Consider the following 20015-nt stretch of genomic DNA (forward strand, 5'->3'; position numbering starts at 1 on the left):
TCTTCAAAAATCTTGTCGAAACTAAGATAAGCCTGCATAATTCAAGCCCCATAGTACCTTTACAATGTACCTTTAGTACATAATTCAAGCCGCTTATAGTACGTTTTTGGTACCAAATGGCTCTTTTTTCAGTTTTTTCCTGCCATTTTCACTTGATTTGGGAAAATTGGCTCCAACTTTGCCCCTCCCAAGGATTTTGACAAAATTACGCCACTGAGTAGTACACCAATTAAGTTTGCTTAATGGGATCTTAAAACAAACCCCTTGGATAGTTCATTTTTTCTACAGTTAAAATTGGCATGGCAATTTATATTGCGAAATTATTATAATACAATTACGCGCCAAAAACTTGGTTGTAAAGTAATGTCTGACAAATTTAGGAGGTTGCCTAAAGGAAAAACAGCATATAGGTCTTACTTCAACGATATTTAAAAAATTTATTTTGATTGCTTTTCTTTTGTCATTTTTTGTCAGTATGATCTCTGTTTTGCTATTTTTTCTATTGCTCTAGTTTATTTTTTCTCTGATAAAAAAAATAAATCTAAAATGTATGCGGAACTCCAAGTTTCTTCTTTATATTGAATCAATTTCTAGAACAAACAAATTTTGTCCCCATTTAAATCATCAGCCACTGCAGGGAAAGTGTCTTTTTATTTGTTTTTACTTTTTTTTTTGAATAACGAAAGGTGCACACAGCCATATGAATTTGTACCTTTGAATAGCTGATTGTTAGTATTTTATAAGAACCATTTCTTAGATTTACTTATTAATTAATTTTTTTCTTTATTTTCAGACTAGTTCATGGAACTGCCTATAAGACTGCCAGCTACTCGATTCCAGCTATGTAAATACTTTTGTACAGTGTTTCGCTATGTGTTATTTCGACTGTGTCTATTGTAAGTCGCCTGGATGCGATTCACCATTAGACGAGAATTCTAGTGCCTGAAACTCTCTTTTATCGTATTTATCTATATAAAAAAAAACTTACTTCTTACCTGCTTATGATGCTTTATATTAGTTTTTTATATATATTGTTGCGTTATTTTTATCTCTTAATGAGTCCGTCCGTTCGCTCTAACTTTGTGCTTTGTGCTATTTTCTTTTTGGTTCTTCACTTCATTTCCGCCAATAAATTTTAAGAGACAAGAAAACCAGTGATTTTTATTTGATATGTTTTGAATATTGTGATTCTTTTTCTGCGGATTTGTGATTGTTAATAGCTTGAAAATATTAAAATTGTTTATATCGCTTTAGCTCTTAGTCTTCTTTGTATATTATATTTGACCACGTCTTTATACTATTCAGTAGGCTATGTTTATGTTATGATATCTGTTTTATTGAATCCAACCATATTGCGTTTCTATATGTTTGCCACATTCAATCAATCAATCAATCAGTTTATTCCTGACCCGGCAACAAAACAAAAGAGGGTTTGTAGCCGTAGTGACGGAGTAAGACAAAAAATATAAAGAGAAAATAAACATCAGCGATAAGAGAGATTACAATCAACAAACACAAACATAACTACATACTATACGAAGAGAGAAGACCACTGGTTGTTGAAGTTTCTAGCGGAGAAATTTGCAATCTTCCACTCTTTTATCACTCACTGCAGTAACAAGCTGCCTGAAGTCAACACAACTACGTATTCTCCTCCTCCATCCTTCTCTATTCAAACCTCCCTCTTTATACCTTCCCAAGAAGTTCTCCTTTACCTTAAATCTTTCCTTACGAAATCCACATTTGGGGATGACCTGCTTTTCGTTTGACCCTAGACGGTTGGCCGACAAGGACGATCTTTGACAATCTGTCATCCTTCATCTGCAGAACGTGTGCTAGTCATCTCAACCTTTCTCTCACTATAGCCCTAGAGTCGGATTGAACCATATTTTTCGCAGAGCTTACTGTCTGAGATACGGTCAGCCAGTTGGGCGGCACAAAAACAATCCGTTGGCAATTTCTGGAAACCATCTAGCAAATTCTCCGTTTTTTCTGAGCGATATGATAGTTATATCTATACCAGCAAGGATAGATGACCCAGGATGCATGATGAGTTCTGTGATCTGGCGTTCTTGGGAAACTTATCCCACTAACAACCGTGAAAAACTAATAACTTGCGTGCGTGCTGACGTGGGGGCATAGGGCAAGGGGCACATATGACACATAGTTTTCTGTTTTTAAATAATTTCCAGTAGTTTTCAGACCATTTGCATAGCTTTGGCTGTTTCAACCGATATACTCCACCTCTCACCTATAGTTAAATTGTCGATTTTGTCCTACATTCTATCCGAGTAATTATTTTTTTTTTCGATGGTTGGCACGATTTGCTTGGGATTTTGAGCTTAAATTGTGCCCCGGGAGTGCTTTTTAAAGTATTTACCCAAACCCCTATTCTGCTCCAAAGTCTAATAACCTTTGATGATGCAAGACAAACTTTGTATCACAAAATTGATTTTTTAAAGATGGATCTGTAACACAAATGAAGCCCAACGAAACGGTTTTTAGCCCCATATATTTACCAAATCCCGATTCATAACTTTTAACGATTTTTTGTTAAGAAGTGTCTTAAATTTGAAAGATCGTTAATATGGCCTTAAATTCTATCCAAATCGTTAGGATTATTTTTATAAAATCGCCTGTCTTCTGTGCAGTCATTGGAGTTTTAAGAATTTGTTATGATTACCAATAGGGACTTAAAAATACATTCTAAGAGTATAATGTGGCCTTAAGATACACTCCAGAAAGTTTCATCAGCCAAACTCAACTACACGCCAAAAAAACATAGAGCAAATCATCTTGAATTTTACCACCATCATGTTATTATGACTGTTGAATAGTCACTCCACGGGGCTCTTGGATGGAAAAGAAATACCACTCGCGTAACATTGATCCAATAATACAAAGGCAATTACTTATCTGAAACAATTGTAGTAGACGGTGAGTATCATCAAAATGCTCACCAGCAAAAGGTGAGCAATATGATTTGTAGGCCTTGAGTGGACTCGAGGAGTCACTTGACCTCAACTGACCAAAATCTCTTATAGAAAAGTAATGCGGCAAATAAAAATAATTGCAAATTTAACAAAGTACATCACAATAGATTACGGTGGGTGAAAAACACTGATAGGTAAGAGCAGGATTTACTGTTCCATGTCTTTTTTTTTCCAAGAATGGCGGTGATAGATAAATCCGTTCTTATGTGTTTCCAGAATGAACTTGAAATAAAATTCTTAGGAATATCCTTCAGGTTTTTTTTTTCCAAAACTGATATTAAATTATATTTGCTCTGAAAATTGTTTGACGCAGATGCTATTTTACAATTTGCCACTGGGTCTCAATTTCCTTTAATTTTCATGAAAATATGAGAAACACCGGTTCTATAAAAAAATGCCTCTATTACATTTGATAAAACCAGAAGCTTTATCACGGCACAAAGTAACAAACATATTGCGAATTATCATAATTTAATCGCTTTATAAACAAACTTCATCTTTTTACAGCAAGACTCAAAAAGTAGAATGATAACGAATCCAGAGTCAAATATTTTTTTTTTTTTTTTTGATTGTCGGCAAATGGCTTGGTTTTAACGCGCTAAAATTTCTTGAATCTTTTGTAAATAAAGCAAAGAAAATGGTAATTTTTAGGCATTGACTTTATTACATAACTACAATTCAATAATCCAAATGGTGTTTCTTGCACGGAGGGTGTTCAGGAGAGTGAAAAATTGAAAAATATTTCGAATATGTTCAAATGTTTTCAAGCCGAAAAATTCTTCGGTTGTGGTAATTAGGAAGACTAACATAGAGTTTACAGTGTAATAAAAACAGTTTATTTCTTCTCTTTCTTTTTCGAATGGGGGAGGTGTCTCACTGCTATTAATGGACAGCTGTTCTTAAAAAGAGTTTTTATTCGGAGCGAAAATTTTGAAATTAAAATCTCTAAGTTCCAACTATTCTTTCATTTTAGAAAGAGAGACTCAACGACTTCTGGAAGAAGTACAATCCTCTAGCTTAAGCGAAAAGGAAAAGAGAAATGGGTAAACGGTTTGAACCAATCGATTCCATACATCATGTTAATTAGGTGAGTCATAAGTATCACTTTGGAAAAGTGCAACATACCACCTCTCAAATAACCACAGTCGACTTGAAGATTGACGGGGAAATAATTTACAAGTTTGAGAGTCGTCAGTCCTAAGGCCCAAATCTTTTTTCCAGAAAAGATTATCAAAAATTACAAACATTGTAGCTAAAATTGTATTTTTATTAACGTTGCAAAAATATCCGCTCAATGGAACACCAGTTTTCACAATTGACGTTCTACTTATAAGATAAGATAAGATTTATTCATCACGAAACACACATACAATATTAAATTTTACTATTTCCCCAAAGGCTCTTTGGCCTGTAAAAAAGGGGAAAATGAACGAGCCACTTACTCAGAGAAGAAAAAAAAATATAATCACTTACTCACAGAGAGAAGAGCAAAAAGGAGAAGAAAGGAAAATATAAATAAAATAAAAAACTATAGAAAACAAAACTAAATAGACTAATAGATTGAATAGACTAAATTAATTATGTAGATCTGTAGATAAAATAGACTCCAATGAAATAATAAGGAAATATATATACATAGACTACATACACGCATATACACATACAAAAATAGATAAAATAAATTCTAAGAAGTCAATGAATTTTTAATATTTTTTTGAACAAACCGAATGAGTGGCACCTTCGAGCTGATTCGGGCAACTTATTCCATACAATATAACTCGCAATTAAAGGATTAAAGTCTGACCTTACACAAGGAGTAAAAGGAACTTGAATATGATTTTCGGTGTTGCGAAGCTTATAATTATTCTGATCAGAGGTGAAAGATGGCTGAACACTTAGGGGACGGGGGAGGTCACCATGAAGCTGAGAAAAATTAAAACATGCACACGAAAGAATATACAGTGACTCGAGATCAAGTAATGGGATAACTCTTGAACGGTTAGTTTCCTTAATGAGGTTTCTAGCTTTATTATAAACCTTAGAAAGTGGTTTTAACAGTGAAGGAAAGGTTGAAATCCATACTATTGGACAGTAGGAAACGTAAGATCGGATCAAGGAGTGAAAAACGATTTCCAAAATTGATCCAGGGAAAATATGTTTGAGTTTCCTTAAAATACCGAGACTCCTGCATATCTTCATTTTAATCAAATCAATGTGACGCTTGAAAGACAAGTTTTCATCAACAAGAATGCCCAAAAAACGAACATATCGATCTTTAGATCTGTGAATTATCCCATTTGGCTGATAAATTTCTGATAACTTGGGATAAATCTGAGAAACATGCGAAAATATCAAAAAATTGGATTTTCAATAATTTAGGGTAAGAAAATTAGCATCAAGCCATGAAATTACTCTCTCAAACAAGTATTCCAAGTTTAATCGAAGCTCGGATTCACAGTTCCCCGAAGTGCCGAGTGTGGTATCATCAGCAAAACAAACAAGGACATCAGAAGATGGCGAACTATAGCTGGCACTATGGGCAAGGGAAGGTTTAGGATGACAGAGTCTACAGCAATGAATAGGCTTCTGCTTTTTTACTGCGTAAAAAAGATCATTTATATAAATCAAAAATAGCACTGGCCCTAAAACTGATCCCTGAGGGACGCCAAAATTCACTTGTGATTGACAGAAATTAAATTGTGGATTGACAGAAATTAACCTATCATTCAAATAAGATTGAAACCAAGAAAATACATTACCCCTAATGCCAAAATGAGACATCTTCGATAGAAGAATTTCATGGGTTAAGGAATCGAATGCCTTGCGAATATCCAGGAATATAGCAGCCGGAATTAATCCCGAATCCAATTCAGAATGTATAAAATTCAAAAGGGTCATACATGCATGCTCAGTGGAGTGCTTCATTCGGAAACCAAATTGAAAATCATGAAGAAACTCTTTAGATTTTAGAAATTTAAGCAGACGAGAAAGCATAGCCTTTTCGAAGATTTTACTAAATACTGATAAAATTGAAATTGGTCGATAATTTGCTGGATCATTTCTTGGTCCACCTTTATACAGAACAATAATCCGAGCACGCTTGAGAGGATCTGGAAAAACCCCATATTTAAATGAAAGATTAACAAGTTTTGTAAGAGGCACAACTATTGAAGGAAGAATAGATTTAACTACCTTAGTAGGAATAGAATCTGGCCCAGGTGAAGATGAGTCTTTCAAGCCATTAACAATTTTAGTGATTTCAATTTCTGTTACTGGCTCTAGAAACATAGACTTAACACAAGACGGCCCGAGGTAAGATCTAAAGTCCGACTTAGACCGAGATAAAGTAGCTGTGGAAGTGGAAGCGATATTATTACCAATACAATATTGTCACTGATATTGTATCAGCTCCTTGTGCAAAGATTTTTTTTCAATTTTTTGCACATCAAAAGCTCCAATTTTGAACTCGATATTTGTGCCGGTGAAAAGAAGAACATGCAACGCATTAAATAAAAGAGAAATTATAAGGTATCTTAATAGAAAATTCGGATGAAAGACAGACGATCGAGCTTAGTGACTCAACTTGGTCTAAGTGATGAAAGACTGGAGAGCCTAATTAGAGTAAAGCCAAAAGAGACTGTCTCTGTGGGAGGAAAAGCCGGCATAACTTTTACAGGGTTGTATAAAAATAATTATTTTCAATTTTTGATGTTAGTTTATCATCCAAGGGGAAAAGTAAAGCAGATAGTCATAGAGTATGGGTAATTTCTGGCTCTAACCAGATTAAATAATTTTTTTTTAACTGAAAGTAAGGAGCGACATTAAAACCTAAAATGAACAGAGATTGCTCCATATATGAAAGGGACTGTTCCCTCCTCAACGCCTTGCTCTTTATGCTAAAGTTTGACTCTTTCTCTCAAGTCTACTTTTTCAAACAGAAAAAAACTTTAGCGTAAAAAGCGGGATGTTGAGAAGGGAACAGCCCCTTTCATTTACGGAGTAATCTCTGTTCGTCTTAAGTTTTAATGTCACTCCTTACTTTTAGTTAAAAAACTTATTTTTTTTTATTTAATCTCTGAACGTTTTTGAATTAATGCATGTTTTGATTTTGGCTCTCCGCACATGAATAACTAGAACGAAATTTGCATATTAATTTATTTTTTTGACTAAATGGCTTTCTCAGAGTTTTGATCGGACGATTTTGAGAAAAACAGGAGCGGGGGAGGAGGCCTAGTTGCCTTCCAATTCTTTGGTTACTTAAAAAGGTAACTAGAACTTTTAATTTTTTTATGAACATTTTTATTAGTAAAAATATACATAAGTTACGAATTAACTTACGTAACCAACTTACAATGTGTGTCATTGAACAAGTTTTGACACACAAAAAACTAACTTGTAACAAGATTCAGAAAAAAATGAACATAAAAAAGTTTCTGGACAAAAACAAAAATTTACAAAGCATCATCATAAAATAAGATATGCGAAGAAAAAAATTACATACAAAAAGTTTCACAAAGAAAATCCGCATGTGACAATTTTCATATATAAGAAACCAAGATGCAACATGTTGCACGAAGGAAGAATAAACATAAAACAAGTTTCAAGAGAAACAAATCAACATACAATAGGTATCTTGAAGAAAAAATCAACATGAGACATGTTTCACGAAGAAAAAAAAAAACATATACAACAAGTTTCAAGAAGATACAAATATAAACATACAGTAAGTTTAAAAATCACCAAACAAGAAGGTTCACGAAGAAAAATCACTGTCTGTTTGTGTATGCTTTTTGTGTCTCTCTCACCTTGCCTGTATGTCTCAAAGTATGATTTGCCTGTCTCTTGGCCTGTATTTGTGTGTTTTTGTGTCTTACGCTATCTAGCCACTGAGTGCAATGGTGGTGTGAATTGCCTTGGACTATCACTTTAAATTAATGAAATGGTATATTCCCGCCATTCCAATAAAAAATAATAATCGGGATATTCTAACATCAGAAACATCAATGAAAGATTAACAAGTTTTGTAAGAGGCACAACTATTGAAGGAAGAATAGATTTAACTACCTTAGTAGGAATAGAATCTGGCCCAGGTGAAGATGAGTCTTTCAATCCATTAACAATTTTAGTAATTTCAATTTCTGTTACTGGCTCTATAAACATAGACTTAACACAAAACGGCCCGAGGTAAGATCTAAAGTCCGACTTAGACCGAGATAAAGTAGCTGTGGAAGTGGAAGCGATATTATTACCAATACAATATTGTCACTGATATTGTATCAGCTCCTTGTGCAAAGATTTTTTTTCAATTTTTTGCACATCAAAAGCTCCAATTTTGAACTCGATATTTGTGCCGGTGAAAAGAAGAACATGCAACGCATTAAATAAAAGAGAAATTATAAGGTATCTTAATAGAAAATTCGGATGAAAGACAGACGATCGAGCTTAGTGACTCAACTTGGTCTAAGTGATGAAAGACTGGAGAGCCTAATTAGAGTAAAGCCAAAAGAGACTGTCTCTGTGGGAGGAAAAGCCGGCATAACTTTTACAGGGTTGTATAAAAATAATTATTTTCAATTTTTGATGTTAGTTTATCATCCAAGGGGAAAAGTAAAGCAGATAGTCATAGAGTATGGGTAATTTCTGGCTCTAACCAGATTAAATAATTTTTTTTTAACTGAAAGTAAGGAGCAACATTAAAACATAAAATGAACAGAGATTGCTCCATATATGAAAGGGACTGTTCCCTCCTCAACGCCTTGGTCTTTATGCTAAAGTTTGACTCTTTCTCTCAAGTCTACTTTTTCAAACAGAAAAAAACTTTAGCGTAAAAAGCGGGATGTTGAGAAGGGAACAGCCCCTTTCATTTACGGAGTAATCTCTGTTCGTCTTAAGTTTTAATGTCACTCCTTACTTTTAGTTAAAAAACTTGTTTTTTTTTATTTAATCTCTGAACGTTTTTGAATTAATGATTGTTTTGATTTTGGCTCCGCACATGAATAACTAGAACGAAATCTGCATATTAATTTATTTTTTTGACTAAATGGCTTTCTCAGAGTTTTGATCGGACGATTTTGAGAAAAACAGGAGCGGGGGAGGAGGCCTAGTTACCTTCCAATTCTTTGGTTACTTAAAAAGGTAACTAGAACTTTTAATTTTTTTATGAACATTTTTATTAGTAAAAATATACATAAGTTACGAATTAACTTACGTAACCAACTTCTATATTGGTATGTTTTTATTACGTACTAGCTGTTGGGGTGGCGCTTCGCCACCCCAACACCTAGTTGGTGGGGGCACTTCGCCCCCCCTAAGCCCCCCCGCGCGCGTAAGTCGTTACGCGCCATATTAGTTACGCGCCATTGTAGTTGTGTCCCTATGTCCCACCTGTGAATATATATATATATATATATATATATATATATATATATATATATATATATATATATATATATATATATATATACATATATATATATATATATATATATATATATATATATATATATATATATATATATATATATATATATATATATATATATATATATATATATATATATATATGTTTTTAACTACGTAAAACTTGCGAATATACAACATTCTTTGCTTTCCCATTGTCTGTGCATATAAATAGATTGTCAGGTTTACCGACTCTTGAACATGCAACATATGATGGTCCATGGGAAAACAATCCGTATTCAGATCTATACCTTATGATTCTAATGATTGCCCTTGAGCTTTGTTGATGGTGATTGCTAATTGACTATTCCCTGTGTCGCCGTCGTCATTTATATATCCCCCTGTGCCCCCCGGCGTCCCCGTTGTAGTTGTGTCCCTGTGTCCCGGTCGTCATTTATATTCCCTGTGTCCCGGTCGTCATTTGTGTCCCGGTGTCCCAGTCTGTGATTTCTCTTTGAGTGTCCTGGGCGTCATGTATATTCCTTGTGTCCCGGTCGTCATTTGTGTCCCGGTGTCCCGGTCTGTATATACATTCGTTTTTGAATTGGTCTTTTTTTAGTTTTTAGTTTTTTACCTTTTTTTTAGTTTTTTTTAGTTATACCTCATGATTCTAATGATTGCCCTTGAGCTTTGTTGATGGTGATTGTTAATCGAACACTCCCTGTGTCCCCGTCGTCATTTATATATCCCCCTTTGCCCCCCGGCGTCCCCTTTGTAGTTGTGTCCCTGTGTCCTGGTCGTCATTTATATTCCCTGTGTCCCGGTCGTCACTTGTATCCCGGTGTCCCGGTCTGTATATAAATTCGTCTTCGAAATGGTATATGATGAAATAAATTTTTGTATTTTTCCCCTTTTTGTCTCTTTAGTTTTTTTTATTTTTATTTTTTTTAGTTTTGTTTTTCTGCTTTATTTTTCATTTTTTTCTTTTTTTTATTTTTTTTCTTTTTTAGTTTTTTTAGTTTTTTAGCTTTTTTAGTTTTTTTTATTAGTTTTTATTTTTTTTTCTTTTTAGTTTTTTTGTAGTTTTTACCTTTTTTTTAGTTTTTTTAGTTTTTTTTTACTTATGTCCTGGTCGTCATTTATACTCCCTGTGTCCCGGTCGTCATTTGTGTCCCAGTGCTTTGTTGATGGTGATTGCTAATCGAACATTCCTTGTGTCCCGGTCGCTTTCTCTTTGAGTGTCCCGGTCGTAATTTATATTCCCTATGTGCCGGTGTCCCGGTCGTCATTTGTGTCCCGATGTCCCGGTCTGTAATTTCGTCAGTCGAAAACATGACGTCAGTCGACACACAAACATGACGTCACTCGACAGACACACACACACACACACACACACACACACACACACACACACACACACACACACACACACACACACACACACACACACACACACACACACACACACACACACACACACACACACACACACACACACACACACACACACACACACACACACACACACACACACACACACACACACACACACACACACACACACACACACACACACACACACACACACACACACACACACACACACACACACACACACACACACACACACACACACACACACACACACACACACACACACACACACACACACACACACACACACACACACACACACACACACACACACACACACACACACACACACACACACACACACACACACACACACACACACACACACACACACACACACACACACACACACACACACACACACACACACACACACACACACACACACACACACACACACACACACACACACACACACACACACACACACACACACACACACACACACACACACACACACACACACACACACACACACACACACACACACACACACACACACACACACACACACACACACACACACACACACACAGACAACTTATTTTTATATATATAGATATGAGGGGGTTCGCCCCCTCGTCAATACCTCAATCTTTACAATAAAGCTTAAATTTTGTGCCAATTCCTTAAGAATGAACTTAAAATCACAAAGGCGTAGAATAAATAGTTGAAATTACTAAAAATACTTTAGCATAAAGAGCGAGGTATTAGGAGGAGAAAAACTCCTCTTTTTTTAATGCTAGAAAATATTGCGCCCCCTTCATGGAAATTCTCCACCCCCATGACAAATTTCTCCATATAAAGTTCCCCCCATGTAACCCCCTCCCTTCAACCCCTCAACCCAACCCAAAAAATCCCCCTGAAAACTTCTGTACACTTCCCAATAATCATTACTATATGTAAACACTGGTCACAGTTCGTAGCTTGCAGCCCTTTCTACGGGGACTGTGGGGAAATAAGTCGAACCTAAAGACATAGTTATTAGATTTTTCGACTATGTTGAATAAAATGACTATCTCAGAATTTTGATCCGATGACTTTGGGAAAAAATGAGCATGGGATGGGGCCTAGGTGCCCTCCAATTTCTTTGGTCACTTAAAAAGGGCACTAGAACTTTTAATTTCTGTTAAAATGAGCCCTCTTGCGGCATTCTAGGACCACTGGGTCGATACGATCACCCCTGGGGGAAAAAAACAAATAAACACGCATCCGTGATCTGTCTTGTGGCAATAAAAACAAAATTCCACATTTTTGTGAATAGGAGCTTGAAACTTTTACTGTAAGGTTCTCTAATGCGTTGAATCTGATGGTGTGATTCTCGTTACGATTCTATGACTTTTAAGGGGTGTTTACCCCTACTTTCTAAAATAAAGTAAATTTTCTCAGGCTTGTAACTTTAGACAGGTAAGAATAAACTTGGTAAAACTTATATATTTAGAATCAGCATTAAAATGCGATTCTTTTGGTGTAATTATTGCTATCAAAACTCCATTTCTTAGAGTTTGGGTTACTATTGAGCCGGGTCGCTCCTTACTACAGTTATTTACCACAAACTGTTTGATGATCGAGCGTCCAACCACTAAAGTGGGTGGACGTTAAGCATCGGTTGGATACAAGATATGAAACCTCTGCTGAATTATTGTAGCCAAAATTGTGGTACTTGTACAAACCACCGGTAGTTTTAAGCCGTTTAAGAAAGACGCGTTGACAAATGTTTAACCACATCGGTATCCAAAGTTCATCATTTGACTTTCGTACCGGTGTTGAAGCAACGGCAACCCTAGCATTTCAAATACGTTTTAGTTGGATACCCCGGTAGACCAAAATAGGCGACAATACTCACTTCTATAGGTTATCGACTCAAGCTCCCGGAAGAGATGTTCTGTTGTTAGTGCCGAAGGCACCCAAGTCTTTGGCGTCAGCTGCTTCTGTTTTTTCTTATTAATTTATTCAGCAAGATTTCAATAGAAAAACAAACGGAAATTGAAATAAAAATAACATTCTGGAATATAAGTTAAAATTAAAAATAAAAATTAGAATGAAGTTAGTAATTAAAACAAACAAAAATTCCGGTATTAAGAGGGGCCAATACCTTTGTAACAGTAATGAATTGAGGGGTGGTGGCGACCTTCTTGCCTTGCTTACGGCTTTCAGTTACGTTTCTTCCCGGCCTTTCCATTCCAGAAAAGGCACCCAAAGGCACCCTTTTTGGGTGGCATTTTTTGGATGCCCCATGATACATTATGACGGCCTTTTCAATTCGATCTTATAAACATGAATTAGGTATAGAAAGTCCAAAACCAAGAAGAACAATAGGGAATTTTTTTAGACAGTGGGAAACGAATTAGAATGAATATTTTGACCTTATGTCCATGGGCCGTCCTCAGCAATACAAATAATAAAAAACAACTTAGACGAGGATAAAATCAATAAAACTAAAATGAACAGTTTTTTCAAAACAGTCCCAGCATCCTTAACTCAGCGAAGTTCAGCCAGGAATTCGTCGTTATTTACGTCTCGCTTATGAGGAGCAGTTGACCAATGATATATTTTACTTCATTAGTTTAGGCAAAAAACACGCTAATATTATTAACCAACAAAAATTCTTGGAATCTTGCAAATTTGAAAATCTTATTCCCAAGTCTTTAAGATTCAGATTACACTTAAATACCCGAAAAGAAGAGCGATTTGCTCATACATTACAATTCAAAACATTAATACACATTATTAAAGATAAAAAACAAAAAGATACATTATTTCCTCTGAAAAGAAATCTCTATAAAAAAAAGAGTCCTGGTTGAAGGTTTGAGGCTGTAAATTCTATATACAGAAAGAGTCCTGGTTGAAGGTTTGAGGCTGTAAATTCTATATACAGGGTTTTCGACAACGGCGATTTCAAGAGTCCAATGGTACAATCCTCATTTCGATTCAACACCATTTTAGAGGGGTTTCAGGCTCTTTTTTAATATTCCTGTAAATTTGTTTTCAAGGTAAGATTTTAATAATAAGATTAACCAAAACAATAATTACCATTCCTGAAGCAGCTAAAAATAAGATTTTTAGGTTGTGGCTAGGCATTTTATTTTAAACGTATTTTCAGAGGTTTGGAAACTATGGGTCATTATTCGCTATTTACTAGCTTGCAGATATTGCTTCAACCATGATTAGTTTATCTTTGTTATTAGTTTGATAATGCTCTTTATCTTTTTGTTGAATTTCTGTTTGTACTTTGATAGACCTAGTCTATGTATGCATTATTCAGTAGCAATTTGGGTTTTTAGTTGTGTCAATAGCAAAATATTGAGTTAATTAATATTGGTAGCATGGTAGCCGTTGTTTTGGTAGAAATTGTTGTTCAGGGAATAGTCATGGTACGAGCAGCGTTACAAGGGATAGCTTTGGCAGTACCAGAGTATATAATATATATATATATATATATATATATATATATATATATATATATATATACTTGTATCTTAATTAGACGGGATATGGGGCATCCTTTAAACGCTGATTACTAAAAATTGAAATTTTATGTATGCGTTAGTCCTAATTATAGTATTATGACTCATTGCAAATAGTCTGATATGAGCCACTGTGAAGAGACATATCAATCGTTTAATTGTGAAAAATGTTTCCGCTGAAGCATTGCGGCCTTTTCAGAAGCCATCAACTCAAAGATTTTGAATTTGATTACACATCAAAAAACGAATACCCTCCCACCAATTGGATTGACATGCTCAACCATATCGGTATGCACAGTGCGTGACTGTATCCTGATACGGCACGACTTTTTTTTTTTAGTTTGATTCAACATTCTTTAAAAGACATGCAAAAGGCTTATGATGCCGACGATGATATGAACAGATTTTAAATTCTTTGCATAATGTCACCAAGTCTACTAAAACTAATGATTGGATCAGAATTATTAATGTTTCTTCACAGTTCGCTTAATCTCTGTAATCCTATAATAGATTCATAATTTCAAAGAATTTTAGACAATTTTAACGATGAATTTGGCTGAGGTAATTTAGAAACCGCTATTTACAACTTAAATCAATATTTATTTAAATTCAACCCTATGAATCCACCTATATAACAAAGAACCACCCCCATTTAAAACAGCAAAGTTAATGGACTGGTTCAGTCTGTTTTATCTTTTTTTTTCTTTTAATAGCTTGTGTCTCCTTTTCTCACTCACAGGAATAGTTCGAAATAGGAGCTTTGAATATAAGTTAGGTTTTTGTTATATCTTTGATGCATATAAACAACCTTCCTTGTACAAATGGCTGGTTCCTAATAACAGTAAAAAACCAAAAACGCATATATCAGGTTTTTCGCCCTTGTCAAATATCTGTCGTGCAGCATATTTTGAATTACCGCGTTAAAATTTTTATCGTAATAAACCACTAAGGTCGTATTTTCTAATAGATATATATTGATGGCGGGTTGTCTGAGTGTACACGCTTCTTCCGAAACCTGGAAATTCTGCTTGTGAACCAACAGTTCTCTTCTTTTTTTATTCCTTTTTTTATTGGATTTTTTGTAGGTAGAACCTTTTATTTTGAACATTAGTTAACGTTGAAGTTACGTGTCCATTTATATAATAAAATAGGAAATAATCATTTAATACAGGTCTTGACAGAACGGAGTCTCTGGCATGCCATGTTTGGCCCTTCCTTTTCCTATCTTAAAATGGTATTATCTTAATTTTAATGTTCTAACAGTTCGTGGTAACGAACTGTAAGTAAGGAGCGACCCGGCTCAATAGTAACCGAAACTCTAAAAACTGAATTTAAGACCAATATATATATGTATCAAAAGAATCAGTTTATTGTACTGATTCCAAACAAGTTTCATTGAGTTTAGTTTTACCGATCAAAGGCAACAAGCCTGAGAAAATTTGATTGATTTTCGGAAAAAAGGGGGAAACATGCGCTATAAGTCATATAATCGTAATGGAAATCACACCATCAGATTCAGCGTATCAGAGAAAGCTTCTGTAGATATTTCAAGCTCCAATTTGCAAACGTGGAATTTTTTATTTTTTTGTCAAAAGAAAGATCATGGATGCGTGTTTATTTGTTGTTGTTTTTTTTTGTCTTTCCCAGGGCTGATCGTATCGACCCAGCAGTCCTAGAATGTATTGAGAGGTCTCATTTAAACGGAAATTAAAAGTTCTAGTTCCGTTTTTAAGTGACTAAATAATTTAGAGGGCGACTAAGCCCCCTCCAACGCCCCTTTTTCTCAAAATTGTCCGATCACAATTTTGAGATAGCCATTTTATTCAGCATAGTTGAAAAGCCGAATAACTATGTCTTTGGAGACAACTTGAACCCCCCCACTGCTCCTGAAGAAAGGTCTTTAACTTTTAAAATTTGCCCAGTGTTTATGTGTGTTATTTGTTACTGGGAGGTATGCATATATTTTTCGAGGGGGATTCTCCATGGGAAAACTTTCCATTGGGAGGGAAGTTTTTAGAGGAAGAATTTTTCTGAGGAAATTTTACGCTGGGGAAATTTGCCAGAATTTCTATACAAAATTCTTCTTATGCCTTACTTTCTTTAAAAAAAAAAAAAAAAACATGTTTGCTAATCTATATATATATAAATAAGTTGTCTGTGTGTGTGTGTGTGTGTCGAGTGACGTCATGAAGTTGTTTGTCGACTGACGTCATGTTTGTCAACAGATGAAATTACATACCGGGACACTGGGACACAAATTACGACCGGGACACAGGGAATATAAATGACGACCGGGAACCTCAAAGAGAAATTACAGACTGGGACACCCGGACACAAATCACGACCAGGACACAGGGAATATAAATGACGACCGGGACATAGGGACACAACTACAACGGGGAAGCCGGGGGCACAGGCGGGATATATAAATGACGACCGGGACACAGGGATTGTTCGAATAGAAATTACAGACCAGGACACAAATGAAGACCGGGACACCGGGACACAGGGAATATAAATGACGACCGGGACACTCAAAGAGAAATTACAAACTGGGATACCGGGACACAAATGACGACCGGGACACAGGGAATATAAATGACGACCGGGACACAGGGGCACATCATTAGAATAATGAGGTATAGATCTGAATACGGATTGTTTTTCCCATGGACAATTATATGTTGCATGTTCAAGAGTCAGTAAACCTGACAATCTATTTATATGCACAGACAATGGGACAGCGAACAATGTTGTATATTCGCATGTTTTACGTAGTTAAAAACATATATATATATATATATATATATATATATATATATATATATATATATATATATATATATATATATATATATATATATATATATATATATATATATATATATATATATATATATATATATATATATATATATATATATATATTCACAGGTGGGACACAGGGACACAACTACAATGGCGCGTAACTAATATGGCGCGTAACGACTTACGCGCGCGGGGGGGCTTGGGGGGGGGGCGCGAAGTGCCCCACCAACTAGGTGTTGGGGTGGCGCGAAGTGCCACCCCAACAGCTAGTCTTTCAATAAATAGAGACACAGGGAATTTAAATATTGACCCAATTTATGATTGTCTTTTGAAAAACGACCCAATAGTCAATAAGGGAAATAAAATTTTACATAATCACCAGGGGACAAAACTACCCACTGGACCAAAAATAGTTACTTCAATATTAGCTAAAAAGAGCATTATTTCGCAAAAGAATAGTTAACTTTGTTTCAATTTTCATCATTTTTCCTCAGCTGCTTTGATATTTTCATTGAAGTAACTCTAATAGCTTCTTTTCACTATATGGATTAGTAGCGGCAATTGTATTTATTATTAATGGTGGTGGTTTTATTTGTTTTTAGTTAGTATTTTTTCTTTTTATCTTGCGCTGAGGACGCCTAGTTTAGATACAGTCAAAATATCCGCTTTATTTTAGTCTTTCATTTTTTTTTTCTCTCTACTGGCCGCAGTCTCGCTTGAGGTTTTTTTTTGTGAGTTTTATCTCTCTTTGTTGTTTGGTAAATAGATTAATGACTAAGAAGTTAGTACGTTTGTTTATTGTTTATTTATATCATTTTGACCTTAACTGCGTGTCAATTTGGTAAAACCTGTAGAAAAACAATTTTACACTGCCTTCGAAAGCCGTTGTGCCACGTGAATAATACATCACTTTTTATGACGGATCTTTAGCTCGAACTAGTATCAGGAGAAGACGTTTTCAAGCTTTTACTCCCGCTCTCCCTCCCCATACATAAAAGAAGAGAACTTTTAGAAACGAAAATAAAGCCAATCTAATTTGTCTAGGAAGGACAGTTCAAACTTTCATCTCCACCCCGTGTTTACTTTTGCCGCTTGAAGCAATCTATGAAAATAGTTCCCAACTCTAAGAATAAGATACAATTTGACCTAGGACCGGGGTCAAATCCTCCCAAATGATTTGTTACGGCTGACAGTTAAAGAAAAGTATACTTTATCAAAGTTAACATGCCCAAAGGACTTGTATTCATAGAGTCTTCAAGCATTGCGAGCATGGTAGGGTGACGGTAGGAGCCTTAAAATACTGCTCTTAATTTGAATCCAACAACTAAGAATTTGAATCATGCTTCTCAACAAGTTTCCTATTTAGATAAACCTTGGCTTCAATAATTCGGTCTTAAACTTAATCACATCTTTTAAACTTGATCAAAACATATACTCGGCACAGCCATCTCAAGCGTTTTCTGCTCATAAAAATATATTCAGTCACCTTAGTTGTAGCTTAGGGGTAGCGTTTGCCTCTTTCTACAGCTCTTACATAAATAGCCAGTATGGCTTATATTATTTTAAATTCTCTGCGTTGATTTTTTTGCATATTGAAGTCAACAATTTTCCCAACAGTTGTCGTTGGCTAGTATAATTTTCATATCATCTTTGTTTGATTTGTCACGACACATGCACGCGCCAAAGTCTTATCTTCAATCGTCAAACAGTCATTTAAAAAAACATTTTTTTCCTCCCAAGATGGATGTTTTAATGATGGTAGAGTTCTTTTCAAGGAATTTAAAAGCGGCGATTTGTATCTTAAAGGAAGGCAATCACAAAGACTTAAATCGCAAAACTCTTCCCACTTAAGAACTGTTTTTTTCACGACGAGTCTCCGCTTGACATAATCTCTTATTTCATGGGTGGCCTCTATTGTGGTAGTGAGATATACACACTTGGGATGGGTTGTGTTAATTTCATTGCCGTTTACGTTTCCAGTAACAGGACATTAGTAGATATAATTTATTGACTAGTTTCATTCAGTGGAGTGTTGATTTACATGTCAAATAAAAGGAAAGTGAGATAAAATTCAACCGCAGAAAATAATGTTGTCTTTCATCACATGGCAGATCGTTGCGAACCTAAAGAGGACGAACTGCTTACGTATACCGGAAAGTGTCCATACGTATACGTATACGGGACGGGCGGCTTACGTATAGGTATAATAAGATCAAGTTCAATTCAATGGAGCAATGTGCAATATGAAACCTCGGCAGCGTGGAAAATAGAGATAGATTTTTTTGCCGTACCCTCCAGCTATTCAAGTCATTTGCTATCATATTTCAATGGGTTTGCTGCTTTTTGCTTTAGTATGATAATTTCCTTCACTTCCCTGTCGAATCTGTCTAATTTGGAACGTTGCACCTTAGCCTTGTTTTTGAATTAAATAAAAAAAACTAATTTTTTTTAGCTGAAAGTAAGGAGCGACATTAAAACTTAAAACGAACAGAAATTACCCCGTATATGAAATGATTTGTCCCCTCCGCAATCCCTCGCTCTTTACGCTAAAACTTTTAATTGTTTTAAAAAGTAGAATTGTGGCAAAGAGTCAAACTTTAGCGTAAAGAGCGAGGGATTGCGGAGGGGACAAATCATTTCATATACGGAGTAATTTCTGTTCGTTTTAAGTTTTAATGTCGCTCCTTACTTTCAGCTAAAAAAATTAGTTTTTTTTATTTAATTTCTGAACGTTTTTGAATTAATGCATGTTTGGTTTTGGCTCTCCGCACATAAATTAATAAAAATGAAATTTGTATATTAATTCTTTTTTTGGCTAAATGGCTTTCTCTTAGATTTGATCAGACTATTTTGAGAAATAAGGGGTGGAGAAGGAGGCCTAGTTGCCCTCCAATTTTTCGGTTACTTAAAAAGG

The 20015-nt window shown here is 35.2% G+C and overlaps 1 protein-coding gene across 2 annotated transcripts in view; it reads left to right on the forward strand.

The window, feature by feature from the left end:
* The window catches only part of LOC136032174 (protein drumstick-like), a 29069-nt gene extending 27816 nt beyond the window's left edge, over positions 1-1253 (forward strand). For both annotated transcript variants that reach the window (XM_065712363.1, XM_065712364.1), the window contains one exon: positions 794-1253. In XM_065712363.1, coding sequence (XP_065568435.1) covers positions 794-848 — 55 coding nt within the window. In that variant the 3' untranslated portion in view covers positions 849-1253. The remainder of the gene's footprint in view (positions 1-793) is intronic.
* The last annotated feature ends 18762 nt before the right edge of the window (positions 1254-20015 follow it).

Source organism: Artemia franciscana, chromosome 10, assembly GCF_032884065.1.
Source record: "Artemia franciscana chromosome 10, ASM3288406v1, whole genome shotgun sequence".
Taxonomy (NCBI): Eukaryota; Metazoa; Arthropoda; class Branchiopoda; order Anostraca; family Artemiidae; genus Artemia; species Artemia franciscana.